The following is a 19,632-nucleotide window of genomic DNA, read 5'->3' as shown; positions in this document are numbered from 1 at the left end:
TTGCAACATTTATCCGTTTCAAAATCAACTGCAATGTGTTCACTGTGCTTTCTACAATGTTTTTCACTGTTCCAGGTTTCACCAATATTCCTTTAATTATGTTGCTTTGTTGCACTCTGTACTCCTACAATGGCATAATCATGCATAACTACAAATTAACACCGTTTTCTGTTCATCTTGATTAAGTAATTCCTGATAACTGCACAACAACTTTGAATGAAAACTAGAATTTATTTACATTGTTTTAAGTTTCTTGAAGTCTAGTTAGAATTGTGATTCATGTGGCTCACATCCCAAAATCTCTTATTACTTTTTATTGTTATACTTTTCTCCATACTAACCTTGTAACTTTATTGTGCAATTATATAATGAGAAATGAAACTGCTTAACTTTTCTTATTACTTGCTACATAAACTTATCAATTCTAATTGCATACCGAATCGTTGTAGGGTAATTGTCCCTACAATGTTTTTACAATTTAAATTACCTGTGTTCAAATCTATACATGTATATATCATCCAACCATATCATTCATCACCAGAATTGAAATGAATAAAAATGATTACCACATCAAGTTGACACCTGTCACTGGTTGGTAGCAGTTCTAGACATCTGCAGATGTTATAGAGAACATTTTGTCATGAAAATTAATGTGGCTGAAGCTAGAAAAATGGGCAGCGGTAGAGCTCTGAGTAACAAAGGGCGAATCATGACAGTTGGACAACAGAATAAGAATCTCAAGCAGTCAAACAACACACATGCACAATTACAGGGCAGAGGCAGGATTCAGACACCTCCAAAACTGCTAGTGTTGCTTGGTGCTCCCATGTTGCAATGCTTAGTATCTACCAAAAGTAACAGACGAATGATCAAACAGTCAACTGGTGATGATGGACACCTGACTCTCACTCATGGGCATGGAGAGCAAAGTCTAGCCCTTGTGTCAGAACAAATAGCCCATTACAAATTACTATACATGTGGCTGTGTGCCCACGTACTAGTCACAGTACCCCCGGGGGCCCCTGTTCACTACCAAAAGCTTAACAATAGGCGTGTGAAGATCAGAGCTGAACCACAGAGCCATGGCATGGTTGGGGAATGCAGAAATAAGTTCAAATACCCCAAATACCACAGGTCCCAATTGAATTAAGTATCTGTGAGATGTGTTGGACAAATGAGTACAAGTCATAGAGGCCCCACTTCACATCTTACGAGATTTGAAGGATCTATGCAGATCTCTTGGTGCCAGTTATCACCATAGGATAGCTAAAAGTCCTGTCTAATCAGAGCTGTTTTGGTAACTAAAGTATTGTTAGGCATATGGCTAAAATGACTAATAGATGCATGCTTGTTCCCTTGCTTATTTTCATTTGGTTTCCAATTATATTCAACAGATATTTTCTCATTTCTACCAAACTATACCAGTAGATGGATGAACTGTTTTTTTGTTTTGTTTTTTTGTTTTTTTAAGAGGCAGCTCCTTTGCAACCTGCAACTGTAAGATAGGCCTGACTGAGGAATGCTCTCTGATGTGCTTTCTTCCGCTTTGCGGCATAGTTGACTTTTAATTCACCAGTCTGAGCTGTGTACTGAGCTACAGCTTTTACAACGTGGGGTTTGTTTGAATAGGCCTTTGGTTTACGACTTATCCACCAAACCATATTGTGAACTATGCGTCTGATGCAATTCACAGGATTGTAATGCCTTAGTGGTTTGCAGCTTACCTCACAGGAATATGATATTGTTTGGACAGATAAATACAGACCCAAGCTCTTGTGTAATTTAGAGTTTAATGGGACTGAGCAAATGGGAGAGTGGCTGCTACATTTCAAAGTGTAGGATGAACATTTTTTTGTGCAGTCATTCTGCAGTATAGCAGACACATTTAATATTTTTGTCAACACTCAAATTCATACCTCATCTCAAGAAAAAAATAAAATTTGATCAAATTAAATGCGAAATGGAGAGCTGGTCTTCCATCAGCAGGTTTGCAAACCAATGCCTGTCTGCCTGACTCCAATAACACTTTGTTTCTCTGAAAATCTGCCACATTTCAAAGGCTCAATGACTTTAATGAGTCTCGATGTTGTGCCAATGGTGGCTGTTGGGTGACTGGATTGAGGCTCATGATAATGTGCCTGACTGAATACAGCTAGTGTTCCCCACTGTTATGGTAATAGGACATTTTTGTTTTTTCCTCCGTGCCAACATTTACCGAAGATAGCAGCTGCTTTTCTTTGTATTTGTTATATGTGCTGTCGCCACTCATTTCATGTTTGCATAGAATTATCTGAAAAATACACAGTGCTGTGTAATACTACATATTTATGTATCTCATGCAAGTACTGTGCTACAAGGATGAGGAACAAAAGAATAACAGAGAAGTTGCTCTCCTTCAGTTTGTGTGTTCATGTAACAATTTCCCCTTGCAGCTGCAGCAAAAGTCCTGTGAAGTCAAGGAGAGGCTGTTTCTAAAAGCAGAAAAAAAGATAAATTGATAGAAGAAGGACATTTGGTTACCTAATATATGACCCTGTCACTTTCAAGGTGAAGTGGCATTAAAGGAGGTAAAACATCAATACCTAACTGGTCTGGTCTGAGGTCCATGGGCAGTTCTTTTCATGGCTTCCATCGCCAGCTGAGGACATAGCCCTTCTTTCACCAACCACCTATCTTCTCAATGGAAATTAATTCAACTATAAAGGTGAAGGAGTATGCCTCTGACATCCTAAAACACAGCTGGTGTTTATCCAAGTCTGAGAAAATATAAATAATACATTTCCTTTTTGTTTTCAGATCATGTGTAGTTAGTTGTATGGTGGCGTGTTAGCTCTGGCCAGTCATAACATTATCTGATCATATTGCCTCATCATTAGGCCATCGTATTATTAAAGGTAGATGCTGTATTATTTTTACGTCACTGGGATGATGGATTTACCCTCGCGGAGACCACATTACCGTGTTACTCAATGATGGCTCAAAGAAACGTGTTTTGTACATTTGACTACAGCTAAATAGTTTGTCTTTGCATTAAAGTTGCCCGTGTTATGATTAAGATAACAGTGCTTTGGGGAATATTTCCCAAGGCACAATTTTAATGTCATTGCCATTCCCTTTTAGAGGCAAAATAATGATGATTAAGCAGTTCCTCCTGCAGTAGGCTGCCTTCAGACACCACTTTCCACACTATTCCTTTTTTTTTTCTTTTAAATGGTGATGTTTTTACCGTGTCCCTCCATAAAAACCTGAGCAAGGGCTCTGAATATTTCAAAAGAGACCTTGATTTAAATTGTAAGATTTCAGATACATTGCATCAGTGGGAATAAGAGAGGCAAAATGGATGAGATGTTTGACCTTTTCAGATTTGTCCCTGGGTAGTGAATTTGCTGGAGGGTGTCAGGGCAGGGAGCAACGGTGCGTTGAATTATCACTCTCACTGTTCAAACGGCACAGACCTGATCTCCCACTTGCTCCACTCCTACCACTAATGGGCTAGGAACACACTGGGAAAAAGGTGGAGATAGGGAAAAGAGTGGGAGGAAGAGTTCGAGCCTGTCTGATTGTCTGCAGGCTAAGCTTGGAAACAAATTGCTGTTTTTGCTCAGTGCTGAGAGAAACCAGAAGCAGGTCATGTTGTGGTGTCAAATCTTTAGCAGAAGCCTGTGCTTTTCTGTAGAATGATCGAATTGAGTCCCTGACAGCTACATCTCAACACTGTGACAGATGCTTGCCATATTGAAAAGTTATGATGACTTCTTAGTAGGCTGCTTTTGGTGAAATTCTCCGGTCCCTCTATCATTTGAGAGCACACCACCCAAGGAGGTGAAATGATAAGAACAAACTACCTGAACAGCTTTGTAGTAGTTTGCCAAGGCAGACGGGACATCATGGTTTGGTTAGAGGAGAAGAGCTTTTAAAAAATTCAAAGCTAGTGTGGCACCCTGAACATTTATTTAGTCTAGATTATGTTTATATTTGTTTTGTGTTCATTTGTTAATCAGTTTGGTCCCCTCGCCACTATGTTTCTTATTATTATTGTTTTATAAGTTCATATCCTGTTCAGTTCTGAGTTTTTTAGGACAATAAGACACCTCAATGACTTTACAGGATTCAAGATTAATAATAATTTCTACAGCTGCTTATGCAAAATCTCTTCACCAGATCCATTTACAGCAAATGGCCCAAAAAAGTAAAGAAACAAAACAAAAACAAAAAGCTCCATCTCAAGTCATGCCTCAACTGTACATCTAACATACTATATGTGTCCAGTGACACACATGGTCCACATGTTCACTACCATCACCTCATGCTGCATTTTTGTCTCTTTCTCCATCCTATCTCCATGCCATCCACGAAGCCATCTTGTGTGATGTAGGGGAGTTTCACTGTCCCGATAAGGAAACCTGTATCCCCAAGGCTTGGCTCTGTGATGGTGAGCCAGACTGCCCCGACAACTCAGACGAAACTGATGAAACTTGTAAGTCAATGATTCTATCAATTACTCACTAATTCAAAACTTTCATATGGAATTGTACTGCAGTTGTACCTCATTTGTCTGTCCGAAGGACTTGTTTTGACATGTATTGCGTGGTATTTCATCGCTGACTTATTTTTAGCATCTAACACTGTTCAAAAGTGTTAAAGTTTTCCCTCTAACCGACACTAGCATCTGTGGTCTCTTAAGACATGAGTTTCACTCATATCTTATTACTCACTGTGTTGGAAGCAGGCCATAAATATTTAGTATGTGTTATCATCTCGTTGATGTCTTAAGTAGTCATAAAGTTATTATAGCGGTACTGGCCACAGCTGCTATTCTCTACAGATCAGTCCAAAGGTATACAGGAAATAGGTGAATCGGTGAATTTACAATGTAGCATTTTGGCTGATTTTTTGTGTGTCCTTAATGACTGAGACAAGTGATACAAATTTTTGCAGAAGCATAATGGTAATAAATTGATCAAATGTACAGTTCAGCTTGAACCATGACGGAAAACAGTTCATAACCAGATAGAGTGTGGCATAATGCCAGACTGGCTACTGGTCTCATCCTAAAGATTACAATCATGTTCCAGCTATTGGAAACACAACAAACTCATATTTTCAAAAGACAGCTTGAACCTAATCTTTACAGTAGAACTGTCTTCTACTGTTTAGTCAAGCTTGAAACTTCTTTATTTCCCATGTTTATCCCATCACTAGTTTTTTCCAGAAATACTTAGTCTTTAATAAAAACTACATATTATGGAAATCTAATCATATTTAACTATTCCATTGTTACATTTAAAATAATCAACCCCTTCCTAACTTTAAATTCCATGCACATATTTTTATTTTATTCACTTTTTTTTCCATTATTAGCTATAATTACAAGCTAGCATTAAAATATTACTGTCATATTTAATCAATATTTATGTCAGATTTTTCCAATTACATATTATATGTTTACTTAATCCATTTTAAATTGCAGTTCTGAGTGGATGATGCTGTGGTGTTTTGTCCTGGTATTTATGCAGTGAGACTCTTTAATTTCAAAGGACAGGACGGAACAGAAAACAGCTAATCATCTCTTGCTGAAAATGGAGTCTTGTCAGTCTGGTTGAAAGTGGGGTATTATTGGGAGTGCTCTATTATTCAAAGAACAAGTGGAAATGCTGTATTATGCTGTGAAGAATTTTCTCAGCATATCCGACTGCTGTCATGCACACCTTCATTCGTCCTTCACATCAGAATAGGTTTTAGCATGCTTTCTCGTGGGTATTATTTACACACTTGGGGGACATCGGTTTTCTTTAATTGACCAACAGAGCAGCACTTTTTCATCTTTATGACCAGAATTAGTCTTCACGACTGTTACAGCCCCACACTCATCCCACCCCAACAAAAAAGAAAAAAACACAAACAACAACAATGCAGTCAGAAACTGCAACATCGTGCAACACCCCTGATGTCAAAATTTTATCCTGACCTACTTTCATAGGTAATTTAATAAAAGACCCATGATCCAACATGTAACTGGTGCATTCTATTTGTCATGAAGTTTCAGAGACGTGTACATAAAAAGGCATAAAAGTGAAAATGTGACCTTGGCCAATTTTTTCAGGGTGTGATCTAATTTTCATCCCCTTGCCTCCCTGAATATAACAGCTTTTGTTTCGACTTTCTATCTTATTTGGTTCCTAACATATTTGCAAAAATATCTCAGGATAGAAAATATCTCAGACCATAGATCAAAGCTGGTGCTTTAATCTATGGTCTTGCTTACTGGCCTTCTTACCGGCCTTCTCCTTCGTCTTTCTATCTTTCTATCCTGAGTGAACAAAAGTTTAAATTTGAGTTCATCATCTCATTTTCATCCCCTTTTCCGCCCGAGTAATGTGTTTTTTGTTTCATCTTTCTATCTGCAACGATTGTGAAGATATTTGGTGGACAGACGAACACACAAACACCGACAATTACAATACATCACCGCTTCGCTGGATGTAATAGAAACACATTATCAACATTCACCTCAGGTTCATCATCAAGTCTGATTTCAGTCAGTCATTTTCATATTACCACCGCTGTATCCGCCGCAGTGGGTCACAGGGAGCTGGAGTCTATCCCAGTGGCATAGGGCGTGAGGCGGGGGACACTCCGGACACGACGCCAGTGCACCGCGGAGCCACACACAAAGACATACAACCACTTACACACACATTCACTCCTACGGGCAATTTGGGACCGGTCAACCTGAAGTGCATGCTTTTGGAGGTGGGAGGAAGCCGGAGAACCCGGAGAGAACCCACGCAGACACGGGGAGAACATGCAAACTCTGCACAGAGCGGGACTCGAACCCAGGTCCGCTGTGTTGTGAGGCGACAGCGCTAACCACTGCGCCACCGTGCCGCCCCAAGTCTGATTTATATATATATATATATATATATATATATATAATATATATAATATATATATATATATATAATTAGAGCTTTGTAGTTCTGGCAGTGATATCTATGCATTAACTGCTTTAGTGTGCGATAGGTCGTGCATCATATGGGCTTTTTGTGGCAGGCAATATTTGTTCAGGAAAAAAATTCAGGCCTTACAGTGTTTCTTACATTTACTTAATTAACATAAGCCGGTCATACGTTTCAAACGTGCAAAGTGATCGGTTAGAATGCTGAGATAATCCAACCAATGCCAAAACTGATGTTTAGAAGTGCACAACAGAGGTAGGACAATGGTCAATCATACTTCCACATACATTTGACAACATGCAAACACTTTGATTGGAGGCTTTGCAGAAGAATACAAATTCAACATTAACCAACATTAACACTAAAATACACGATAAACAGAAATATACAATATAAACAGGTAGTGCAATGAGCTAATAAATATATAAAAAACATAAAAATTATAAAACTATAAAAACTATAAAGATATCTGTCAGAAACACATCATATTGTGAAGAAGAAGTAAGTTGTTTAATGACTGGCTGTATATTATGTGCACAAACATTTTTTTAAAGTCTTGTGACTTTAACCTGGTACAAACAGTTCCTTTGCCCTCATAGAGCAAACCGTTTACCTTAGATAAATTGGATGGATTAATAACTGTGCATATATAATACATATACAGCATTTTTATACTAAAATATTATTTCTGCCATATAAGTCTATTGTTTTATTCGAAATATGGTATTCTGGGCCAATTCTCATATACATTTCCAAAATAGTTCTGATAGTCACGATCTTTTCATTCGCTTCTTTCTTTTTAAATATAACACATACTAGTGAGAACCCATTGAAATTCAACGATAAAATAATAATATCAGACTGTGTTTTTGTTTTTCTCTTCACCGTCACAAGAAAACAAACCGCTATGTCTGATGAAGCTGTAACGGCTCCGTGTGTGTGGGATGGACGAAAGAGAAGATGAAGGCCGCTTCGGTGTTACTGTCCGGCCATCCGTGTAGACGCCGGCTTTGAGTTCAGTCCTGGTGAATAAAACATCGGGGTTCCCCACATGACAACTTGGGGTCCATCGCAATCAAAGAATATAATCCGCTATGTTTAACGAAGCCAAAAGGGCTCCGTAAGTGAGAGACATGGACAAATGTGAAGACTTGAGCTAACTTGGATAGCGGCCCGAACTTCCGAGCAGATGCCAGAAGCGTGACAACGTGAGGTTTTCAAGTGAGCTTATTCAAAAATATAGGTGGGGATAGTATAATATACCATACAATCCCTACATGGGTGCTGTGGGCCAGGTTGTGTAATCTCCATAAGGCAATTAATTATCACATCGATTAACAATGCCTCCATTTTATTTACAGTGCATGTAGGAAGAAGCCCTTGCATATTCATTTAAGGAATTTGGCACAGCTCATTATCATGGATTATGTATTGATAGAAAAGGGAATTAGATCAGCTTTGCCCTGCAAACAGAAGATGGGATGAAATACATTCTGCATGTTTAAATCATAGCAAGACCTGCAATAACCTGTGAGGGAAAAAATCCTTTATATAGGATGATAGGCACTGAAAGAAGCAGCTGAGGATTAAAAGAAAAGTACAAAAATTGGGGTGTGGAGCATTGGTACTTTAATTTCACTGTGAATATGTGGGGCATTATTGAGAGGACTATTGCCCTAAGAGAAAGACAATGTGACTCATTATGCTCTCATCATATCGAAATATGAATATCCTGGTGCTGCAGCTGACTCTTTGCTCTTTCTTGGCCAGGGAGATGTAATCACAGTATCTTCAGGGCCTGCGGGGAGGTGGCCTTGAACTATTATACCCTAAGACCAGAAAGACACCATTTTATCTGCTCAGCCAAAGGCACAGGACCGGATGGCTAACGACAATTCTTTTGGAAGCTGCTCTCAAGAATGTGTAAAGAAGCTTGAGCAATATAGCAGCTCTCCAGTGTATGGACTTTAGGCAAACACTTTGTGAGCAAAAAGTAGTTGAACCTGTGGGAAAATGACATACTTAGCTGGTGCATTATAATAAAAAGATGTTTAAATGTCAAGCAGGTCTGTGGTCATACAGAAAGTGGGAAAGCCATTACAGTGCGCCCTCGCGCATTCGTGCAACAACGCTTGTGACTTCACCTCATCACGGGTTTTTTGGTAGGCAGTCACGTGATATCGTACGGCCATTCTATTGGCTGACGACATCAGGAAGTGTGCTATGTTCTGTGAGTTTTGGACTTACGTGAGACACAAAAGTGCTTTAAAGAGTATCCAAAAGCTGTTGAGTCGATCCACTGGACGTTAAGAAAGTTCTTGAAGACGTTTCGTCTCTCATCCAAGAGACTTCTTCAGTTCTTAAGAGTAGATAAGAGTGTAGGAAAAGGTAATACAGATAGAAGATGGTTTAATATCAGTATGGGGAGGGTTCATAAACTTTTAAAATACCGTAAATAATAAGATAAATAGTTGGTCATTCTATCGTGGAATTCGTTAATCGTGTGTGGTTCCTGCAACGCTTTACCCCCGAGGAACGAGGGCGTACTGTATATAGTTCCTGTGAAATCTTATAATTTCATAAATGAATACTAATGGCTGTCAGAATGCAGGCTACATGCTTCCAAGCTGTCTTGGAAATTAAATCTGTCATGAATCCTTCAGGAAAAGGATTTCATGGACTTTTGGCTTGTGTCAGTAGTGCTGCCATGAGGAGCTTTGTTAATCTGGGGGACGTGGAAACCAGTGAATCCCTTTATTGAATTGTCATTCCCAGGGCAAAACACAATGAAAGGGGTCAGCAGCTGACTTCACAAACATGGTCACACAAGCTGTGCTTCATGGCTCTAGCTTGACTTGACCCAATCAGCATTGACACTGATCACAGTGTCGTAAAGGCACTACAGAGGAGTACTGTTCAAAGACAGCTCTCCTGGGCTTGTTCAAATTCACTTGTCTTCAGGGACAAGGGTGAGTTTCTCTCCATATGCTTCTTTATGAAGTGCAAATTCTGAAAATTTTATCATCGGTTCATAATTAAGTATGCTGTAGTCCTTAGTTTGTTGATTTTTTCCTTAAACCCTCATGTATCGAATAAGTACTGGTTTTATTTTATGAAATATCAAATAGTAATTTGTGTAAACACAATAACTACTATATACTATACCTACTACTATTATTGTAGTTGTCTTGTTCATAATTTTTTTCCCATTATATTTCTGCTACACTGTTTATCATCCTGCCACATGGTATTTATTGGGGTTCAATTTATCCCTTATCAACATTTTCTCAAAAATCCGCATCTCATAATAGACTTCAATAAAAGGTCATTTTGGCATTTTTAACCACATTTGAAGTTAGATGACTCGGAATTCCGACATTATGTTACCTAAATGTTTTATCCAGGGCTTTGCACCAGAATTTTTTGCCAATCGGTTCATTCTTAACAGAAACGGATTTATGACGTTTCCGGTTTTACGTTCAACCCATGAACTGATGTTCCTTTCCTGAACCGGTTACAACAACAACAACAAAAAAGTTCTGCACCAGTTAATAACTTGCAATTCCTTGCAAATATAAATTAGTAGGTAGCTTTAGGACTTTTAAATTGGCAATTAAAGCAATTAGTTTACATACTGTAGATATGTCCCTACAGTAAACAGAACGACAGCACTGATCCAGTTACAGAACAGAGGATGGAGAATCAGACGGGGACTGAGAAATTGCGGCAGCTTATGATACAACAAAATTTGCGTTTGTCAGCTCACTGGGGAGCACACACAACAAGCTCTGAATGAAGCGTCTTATGATCGGTCAAGAACAGAAAAAGAAAACACCGATAAACGTCCGGAGCGTCAGAGGATGTCAACCGGAATTGCTACAAAGCACTGGTAGTACGGGGACACACTGCACTGAAAAGGACTGGCAGCCAAAGAGTTAATGTGTAAACCAAATATTTTTTAATACTGACAGACTGCAGTGTTTGTTATGAATATAATCGAGGCTGGGAGACTGCATTCCATCTCGCAATTAGTGAATGACAGGAAGGGAAACATGAGGTCAGAGAATTTTTTTCCAGAACAAAAAAAAAAAGTATTAACTGGTTACAATTATTTTCTGTTCCGATTCTGTTCCGGAAAAAAAATAAATAAAGTTTTCAGTTTCTATTTCATTCCTAGCAAAATACCAAAAGTTTCTGCGTTTTCGTTCCATGAACCACTTCAAAGCCCTGGTTTTATTCTTACATTACATTGTACAGTATGTTTGAATAGTATCTTTGAGGACAAAGAAAATTTAGTGTTGAGAACAAAAACAAACCTTTCTATTTTATCGTTATTTTTGAGTAGGGCAAAATCAAAGGTTTTTTTTAGTTTCTTTTAAAAAAAAAAAAATGTAGGCACCCTTTTTAGTGCAGAGGAGGGACATATGGCTTTAAATGTTTTTACTTTGTACTAACTTTAAATAAATATTCTTTTCAAAATGCGTGATTACCCACTGCATGGTGAATGGACCTACTACAGTGCTCAATTTGTGTTATCACTGCGTGGGATGGGTGATTACGCCCATGGTGATCACCCCCCTCTTGTAATTGACACAACATTAGACTCCCCTCATGTGTCTGGGATTTCATAGAAACATCACAGCTGATGTTGTTTTGGCTGTTTGTCGTCCACAGATGGCTGTGTGTCAGGTTATTTTGTTAGAGTTTAATAAACACCTGCAGCATCAAGCGGCAGCTGAAGCCATAATTTTGCTTTTAACTTGATGATCACCTTTATGTGCAATCACAGCAGCCACAGACAGGATCTGGTGGTCATTGATGTACTGAGTTACTGCTACACATCTACACAGGTCAGCCGTTCCACACAGATCGTAGGTGTGAATGACAGAATTGTCAGTTATGAAGATACCCTGATGACTGGTCTTCATCAAAGACATTACTAACACCTCTCCAGGAGACATTAGAAATACTAATACATGTGATTTGAGGACTCCATTTTTTTTACAGACTGAGGGACATAATATGGTGTCTTCTCCAATGTTTGCATCCCTGGCACAGAGCGGTGCAGGACATGTATGAGGACTGTAAGACATTGGTGAGGTGTGCTGTAGGTATGACAGAGGAGTTCAAGGTGGAGGTGGGACTGCATTAGGGATCAGCTCTGAGCCCCTTCTTGTTCACTATAGTGATGGACAGGCTGATAGACGAGGTTAGACATGAATCTCCATGGACTATGATGTTTGCAGATGACATTGTGATCTGCAGTGAGAGCAGGGAACAGGTGGAGGAGAAGCTAGAGAGGTGGAGGTTTGTCCTGGAAAGGAGAGGAATGAAGGTTAGCCGCAGTAAGACAGAGTACATGTGTGTGAATGAGAGGGACCCAAGTGGAAGAGTGAGGTTACAGGGAGAAGAGATCAAGAAGGTGGAGGATTTTAAGTACTTAGGGTCAACAGTCCAGAGCAATGGAGAGTGTGGAAAAGAAGTGAAGGAGCGTGTACAGGCAGGATGGAACGGGTGGAGGAAAGTGTCAGGTGTGATGTGTGATAGAAGAGTTTCAGCTAAAATGAAAGGAAAGGTACACAAAACTGTGGTGAGACCAGCGATGTTGTTTGGTCTAGAGACAGTGTCACTGAGGAAAAGACAGGAGACATAGCTGGAGGTAGCAGAGATGAAGATGCTGAAGTTCTCTCTGGGAGTGACCAGGAAGGATAGGATCAGGAATGAGTACATCAGAGGGACAACACATGTTAGAGGTTTTGGAGATAAAGTCAGAGAGGCCAGACTGAGATGGTTTGGACATGTCCAGAGGAGAGATAGTGAATATATTGGTAGAAGGATGCTGAGTTTTGAACTGCCAGGCAGGAGGCCTAGAGGAAGACCAAAGAGGAGGTTTATGGATGTAATGAGGGAAGACATGAAGGTAGTTGGTGTGAGAGAGGAGGATGCAAAGGACAGGGTTAGATGGAGGCAATTGATTCGCTGTGGCGACCCCTGAAGGGAAAAGCCGAAAGGAAAAGAAGAAGAAGACACACATTAACAACAAGTTATGATTCATTGACACACATGAAGAAATACAAACAAAATGTGTTAAATACAATTAAACTAAATAACAAAAGATGCACCAAAGGGAACCCCTTAACGAGAAAAGACGATCATAGACCTCAGGCACATGCACGCACGCGCGCATGCACGCACGCACGCGCACACACACACACACACACACACACACACACACACACACACACACACACATACTTATGCTCATCCACAGGGATTCATGGTATGTTTGCATGGCTGTATGTTAGTTTTACTCTGCTGGTAAATGCAAAGGGATCCTTTGACAATCAGATGTATTCCTATAACAACACTCAACCAATAAACTTAGTTCTAACTCTGAAGTACATTTCTTAGATGTTAAACTAACAGTCTTTTTAAACATTTGGAAGTAGCTGGCAAAGCCCTTGTGGATAAACTGTTTGGAAGTGTAGAGAATATTTGATCTGTGGCTGTGATGAAGCTGCGGCGACTATAGTTGCTGTTTTCAAACTGCCTATCAACATCCTGCAGGGTATTTTATCTGGCAAGTCCCATATTGAAATAAATGTATCACAAATGTGTGTGGTTCCCATGAGAATCGATGCCAGCAGGATTGAGGTTTAGGGGGTAATGTAGCGTAGCACCTTGTTATTTAGCTGAAGGACAGGGCCTTTTCCATTATGTAACATTTATTTTCCTTTACTCCATCTCTTCTCCCTGCTGATGTGTAACTCTTCTGTCAACTCATCAAAAAATACCATGAAAACATGACGTTATTACAAATGCAGCATGTCTGCATTAAAATATTACTGCTGTTTTATCGTGAGGCTTATTCCTGGACGGGAACCAGATGCCAATGAGGCCATTAAATTTTCATGCTTCTGCTTTCACATTGCTGTCTTCTGCTTAGATCTGCCCGAGTTATTAGAAATACGCAGGTCGTGTTGTCACCACACTATCTCTACAAGATTTAATTTGGGTTTGAGTATTGGTGCAGTGAAAGTTAATTACATATGTTTGGTTTCCCAGCCTTGCACCTGATGTTTGGGTTTGATTGTAGATCAAATTCAAGACGTTGTTCTATCAAAGTATTTAACTTGCCAAATGTATCTTGTTTAGAGGCATTGTAACTAACTGCTTTCTTTTTTCTTCTTCTTTTTTTGTGGCAGCAGTAGCAGCAGACAAGACACTTTAAATTTAGTTTGATTTATCATTCCCTTACCTTTTCCCTACCTACTCCTTCCTTTACATTCAGAAGAAAACTTATGTACACAGGCACATGCCATCCGTTTTGCCAGTAGCTTCAGTAAGTGTGGGACAGACACAAAGGATATTGTGTGTACTTATGCCTCAGTCACATTAATGTAGTTTATAGTGCAAGATTATCTCTGCCATCAAAATGCTGTAGTTGTATAAAATAAGTCATCATCTTTGCCCCCAACTTGTCAACTGCTCAGACTCATTCTTCTCTCTGCTGCATTGCTTCTGTCGTTTAACATGTTTTAGCATTTGTTTGAAACAAAACTATTGATGTGATGTTGTTGCCTGGTGACAATCTTGCACCCACACCATGGCTCATTGATGTCAGAAGAGATGCACTGGGTGGAATATATTACCGATTTGTCTTCACCCTCCCACCTCCCCCAAATGGCTGAGCTGCAACAATGTATTTCCTTATATCACTACTGTAAGCGACGACATCCTAGAATGCTCCAGAATCACTGTGACATATAGGCATTAAATTCTACATTATCTCTCTGCTGCTACTGGAGAATATCACAGGAGTATGAGGTTCAACCCAGAGCAAACACATTGACACTAACAAGAGAATAATGGCATATAACATCATTATGATGAGTGCTGTTCATCCCACAGTCATAGACTAGCCAGGACTTGACTAGTAATGAGCATGACTCTATGACATTGGCATTCCTTTTTTAAAATCAGAAAAAAATGGGAAGAGTAGTAGATAATGAAACTATTGGGATAATGCCTTGTCTTATAGCCACTCCATAAACATGTTCATAGTCCAAAGATTATTTCTAGGGAGCTGGGTCAGTGCCAGAGGATATTTAGAAAAATATGTGTCCTTCCAATTGCTGTTTTATTGTACCATGGTCCTCATTACAAATGCCTCCAAGCCAAAGGAGTGATTTATTTACTCACTTATTATCAATTGATTTATACTAATGGTCAGCACAACAATTTAGTTTCTGAAAACCATTTCATAGTGTGAAAAATAAATACAAGAAAAGGTTAAAAACTAGCATGAACCAAGGCCAAGGTATTTCATTTGAAAAGCACACGGTTAGTTCACAGTGTCATCTATTTGGGAATATAAACCACAACTCGAGGTATTCTGTCTCTGGCGTTGATCACAGACAGACTCACGTATTTACTGTGATAACAATACAATCCAAAGTTGCAGGTGTCCAGTTTAATTAACTGAGATCATCAAATTGGAAATTATTTGAAAATGCACTTAATGACATATTTTACAGAAAGTATTATGATATTGTCCTCTTAATTATGTCTTCCAAACTACATTTTAGGGTTAGCGGTCAGGATTAAGGTAATAGGAAGGATAGGAAGGATAACAACTAGTTTTATTTTTGCCAAACGTCTCTAAACATAAGGATAGATATTGATGAACCAAGAGAAAATGACTTTTTAGCAATGAAGAACTAGTTGGCAACTAGTTTTTAAAGGTAGTGGGATATTTGACATTTAAGAGTCTTAATTTGAGTCACTGTAAAGTTAGTCTGTTCTCCATTTGATACTTTTGTACTTGCATACTTTCTTTACTGAGTCATGGCAGAATTATGATGGCACAGGCTGGGACCTATCTTTAAAACCTCACATCAAATTTCCAATAATATGAATTACACAGGGTAATAACAATCACTGCACCAAATATGGCATGTTGTTTGTGGGAACATGATATCACTATAATCATGAATTTCAGGCAAAGCTGTTCATCAGAATCTCATTGCATTGGCATTTTTACTATTGTGTTGTTTCAATATCTTTGTTTGATGCCAGAATGCCAACATTAAATGCTACACTGTATATTATGCTTTTAATGAGATCATTCTTCTCTGTGAAAATTGGTTTTAGCCTTTCTAAGGGCAATATAGTGCATGTATTATTCATTTGAAGCTGGCCCAGAACAATTATATAGGAACATTTGCATAATGGTCGGTAGCAACACTTTTTCTATTGACTAATTATGTTGCTGTATTCCAAATAATGATTAACGGACCGTTTTGATTTTTTTTGTTTGTTATGTTTTTGAGTGGAGTTTCTGAAAACTAGCTTTACAACGACGTCCTGAGGCTGCTTATTTGTCTCTGTGGATTCTTTATTGTACACTGGTGGCATTTTTCTCGACTTAACGATAGATTTGACTGAATACTTAGCCTCATTTGCAGCAATAAGCTTTTCCGAACAGGAAATAGGGTGTCCTCGACACTCTGCATATCACTTATCTGAGTCTTGTTCTCCTTTGCTGCGGAGGTTATGATTGGTTGATTGATTGATTGATTTTTTGAGGGTGTTATTAGGCTGTGGTATTGAAACAATGATTAGGTAAAGTAACAGTGGTCGCCACTCCCACACCATTTGAGTATTTATTTTACAATAGACAGGAATAGTGATTTTGAAGCTACGACGGAGCATGAAAAAAGTTAGAATTACGACACTAACAAATCAGAGACACTTTGTCGAAGCAGTGTCGACACAGTCACTAACTTCTCAACTGGAGACAACTGCCAGTGCTTGAACGCCATATTTCTGTAGAGTCAGCCGTTATGGTGCTTTGAACACACATATGGAAATATGACCAATGTAGACAAACAGAATGCCAGCAGACTTGGGACCAATGCATAGTAAATACATACTTCCTGCAATTAATCCCCACCTGTATATTTGAATAAGCTCACTTGAAAACATTACTCTGTCATGCTTCCGGCGTCTCCCCGGAAGTTCGGCCGCTAGCCGAGGTAGCTCCAGTCTTCACATTTGTCCATGTCTCTCACTTACGGATCCATTTTAGCTTCATATTCTTTGATTGTGACGGACCTCACGTTGTCGTGTGGGGAACCCCAATACTTTAATCACCAGGACCGAACTCACAAAGCCGGCGTGTGCCCGGATAGCCGGACTGTAATGCCAAAGCGGCCTTCGTCTTTGCGTTCATCCATCCCACACACACGGAGCCATTACGGCTTTGTTGGACACAGCGGTTTGTTTTCTTGTGATCGCGAAGAAAATAAAAGAAAACAAAGTCTGACATTATTGTGGAATTTCCATGTGTTCCCGCTAGTCTATATGTAATGAAATAGGAGAAAGGGTAACAGGTAAAAATGTATGAATGGTAAAATCTTCTAATGCAAGAGTAATAACACACAGGATCAAAACTAATTATTCTAATAAATGTAACTTGTTATGTAACTCATTTACCGCAACCAGGGCATATAATATAGAGCAAGTAGCATCGATTCGAGTTCCCAAACTGGTGAGTTTTGAGTGAAACCAACCAGTCAGCAAAAGTACTAATTTTTAAATATTTGTGCATTAGAGGTTAATAATGATAAGGTTAATTTACGGTGAGACACAGAGATGGAGTTGGTGTCATGACATGGATTTGTGTCACACAAGATACTCAGACAGTACCTTCAGATTCAATTTGAATTAAAGATTTCAGACCCATCATCAGTCATTATTATGTGTTCCAGCTGTTGCATGAGCTGAATTCCTTACTTGTACTTTGCATCTACTGCACACTGTAATGACTTAAGTCTTGGTGCAATCAAATGGCGAGCTGCATGCTGTCTGCAAATATCAGAGTAAAGTATGCAGCATTGACCGCATCAAACGTTATCAGGTACCCCAAAATACTATGCACAGCTGAGTCAGTTGGCAGGATGAAAATGAACATTCGCATGGAAACAGAGCTACACATGTTTCGCTCAGCATCATCAGGATAATTCCATTTGATTTGCGTCAGCTGGATGTTTTCAAAAGGCAAGTCAGCGTTTGTTTGCCTGCCATGCTTGATGTCATTGAATGCAATGCTGGTTGTGGTTTGCTGGCTCACTATACATGCTGTTTCATTAGAGTGAATGATACTGGATGATTCAGTCTCACCTTTATTCTTTTGCCTCTCAGCTGTTTCTTCCCCTATTCTCCTCCTTGTTAGACTGTAGAAGTTCATAGTCTTCATGTCTGCTTTATCACAGCAGTGAGCTGTATTTGTTCCCAGCCTATACACCTGGATAATATTATAAAATATAAAACATTGATATCAGTGTGCAACTTTGTGCCTATCGGGTTATGTGACATACTAATCCATTTTAATATTAAAGTGATATTAACACCCAACACCCCCTCACCCTTCCAAAAAAAACACAAAACAAAATCAAAGCGTAGAATATGTCTTAGAAAATGCTTGAAGGTGTTACACAAAAAAACACTTGTTACTCCTGTGTACGTGTAAGAAACTTGAGAGGTATGTTGGACTTCTGATCAAAGACTTGGACTTTAGAGATTAAGATGACTTGTGACCATCACCTACATCAGGACTAAAAAGATCTAATTTACTCGTAGAATGAGACACATATTAGTATGAATGCTATATTTGTATGGGGTACTATTGTGATAATTTTTGTTGTTGTTGTTGTTGGTTTATTGGACATCAACACAAGACAACACAAGATAAATCATTTGCTAGACTTAACCAGAAAAGCAAAGAGAGTCTCCACCAACACCCAACACCACTGTGACAGTTTCCAGGCTATATCAAAATAAAGTCCTGTAATGACCCCCCTGGAGTGTAACAAAGTATAACAGCAGATCATCATTTGTTTCATCATTGAACCCTTGACATAGCAAGCAATATGGTGATGGAGCCATGATTATGACTTTTTACTCAGATCTGCCTCTAAGGTGCTATCAGCTGTAAGTCATTAAGCCTGGAAACCTGCTCCAATCATTCAGACTCGTGTGTCTGTATTTGAGTGACTCTGAATCTGAGGCTAATTGTACTGTGAGCAAATACACCTTGTCTCTCTAGAAATTATAATGATATTTTGAAAAATGTTGAAGTATATCAACTGGCCTATTATTCATTGATAATTGCTACATCTACGTATCTCTATCTTGTCCTAGGTTCAGCATGACAAATACATTTCAATTAAAATATGTTTCTCCGCTCTTGACTGAAACCAAACAAACATGGAGAATACATATCACATATCAGACTTCATCTTGTATACTCTCATTGACAGAAGTGATGGAATTGGTCTAAATGGTTGTACCATATCCACAATTATTTTAGTGTTTGGTGCATGGTTGGAACTTGGAGTGTTTTGTGATCAGCGGGGAACAGCTTTGCCTCCACAGAAAGATGCTGTGCAACAAAATGTTCAACGTGATAATATTGGCTGCAGTTCAACTCTTTTTTTTCTGTTGAACAGAAAACATTGTTGAATACCCTCTGTAGTCAAACAAATTATTCAGTAACAAATCAGCAATATACTGTAGTCATTTCATTTTAAAACTAGGATTAAATGTGCAATCCACTATTTTTACAGATACCAATTTTACTTTGTTGCTTTGTATTGGAGTTACACCCAGG

At 38.9% G+C, this 19,632-nt stretch overlaps 1 protein-coding gene across 1 annotated transcript in view; it reads left to right on the top strand.

The window, feature by feature from the left end:
- lrp1bb (low density lipoprotein receptor-related protein 1Bb) overlaps positions 1-19,632 on the top strand; it is a 235,286-nt gene that overhangs the window by 59,539 nt on the left and 156,115 nt on the right. The window contains exon 2 of the mRNA XM_068328763.1: positions 4,358-4,477. Coding sequence (XP_068184864.1) covers positions 4,358-4,477 — 120 coding nt within the window. The remainder of the gene's footprint in view (positions 1-4,357; positions 4,478-19,632) is intronic.

This window comes from Antennarius striatus, chromosome 12 (genome assembly GCF_040054535.1).
Source record: "Antennarius striatus isolate MH-2024 chromosome 12, ASM4005453v1, whole genome shotgun sequence".
Taxonomy (NCBI): Eukaryota; Metazoa; Chordata; class Actinopteri; order Lophiiformes; family Antennariidae; genus Antennarius; species Antennarius striatus.
The sequence above is the reverse complement of the archived record's forward strand: the minus strand, read 5'-3'. Positions and strand labels throughout refer to the sequence as shown.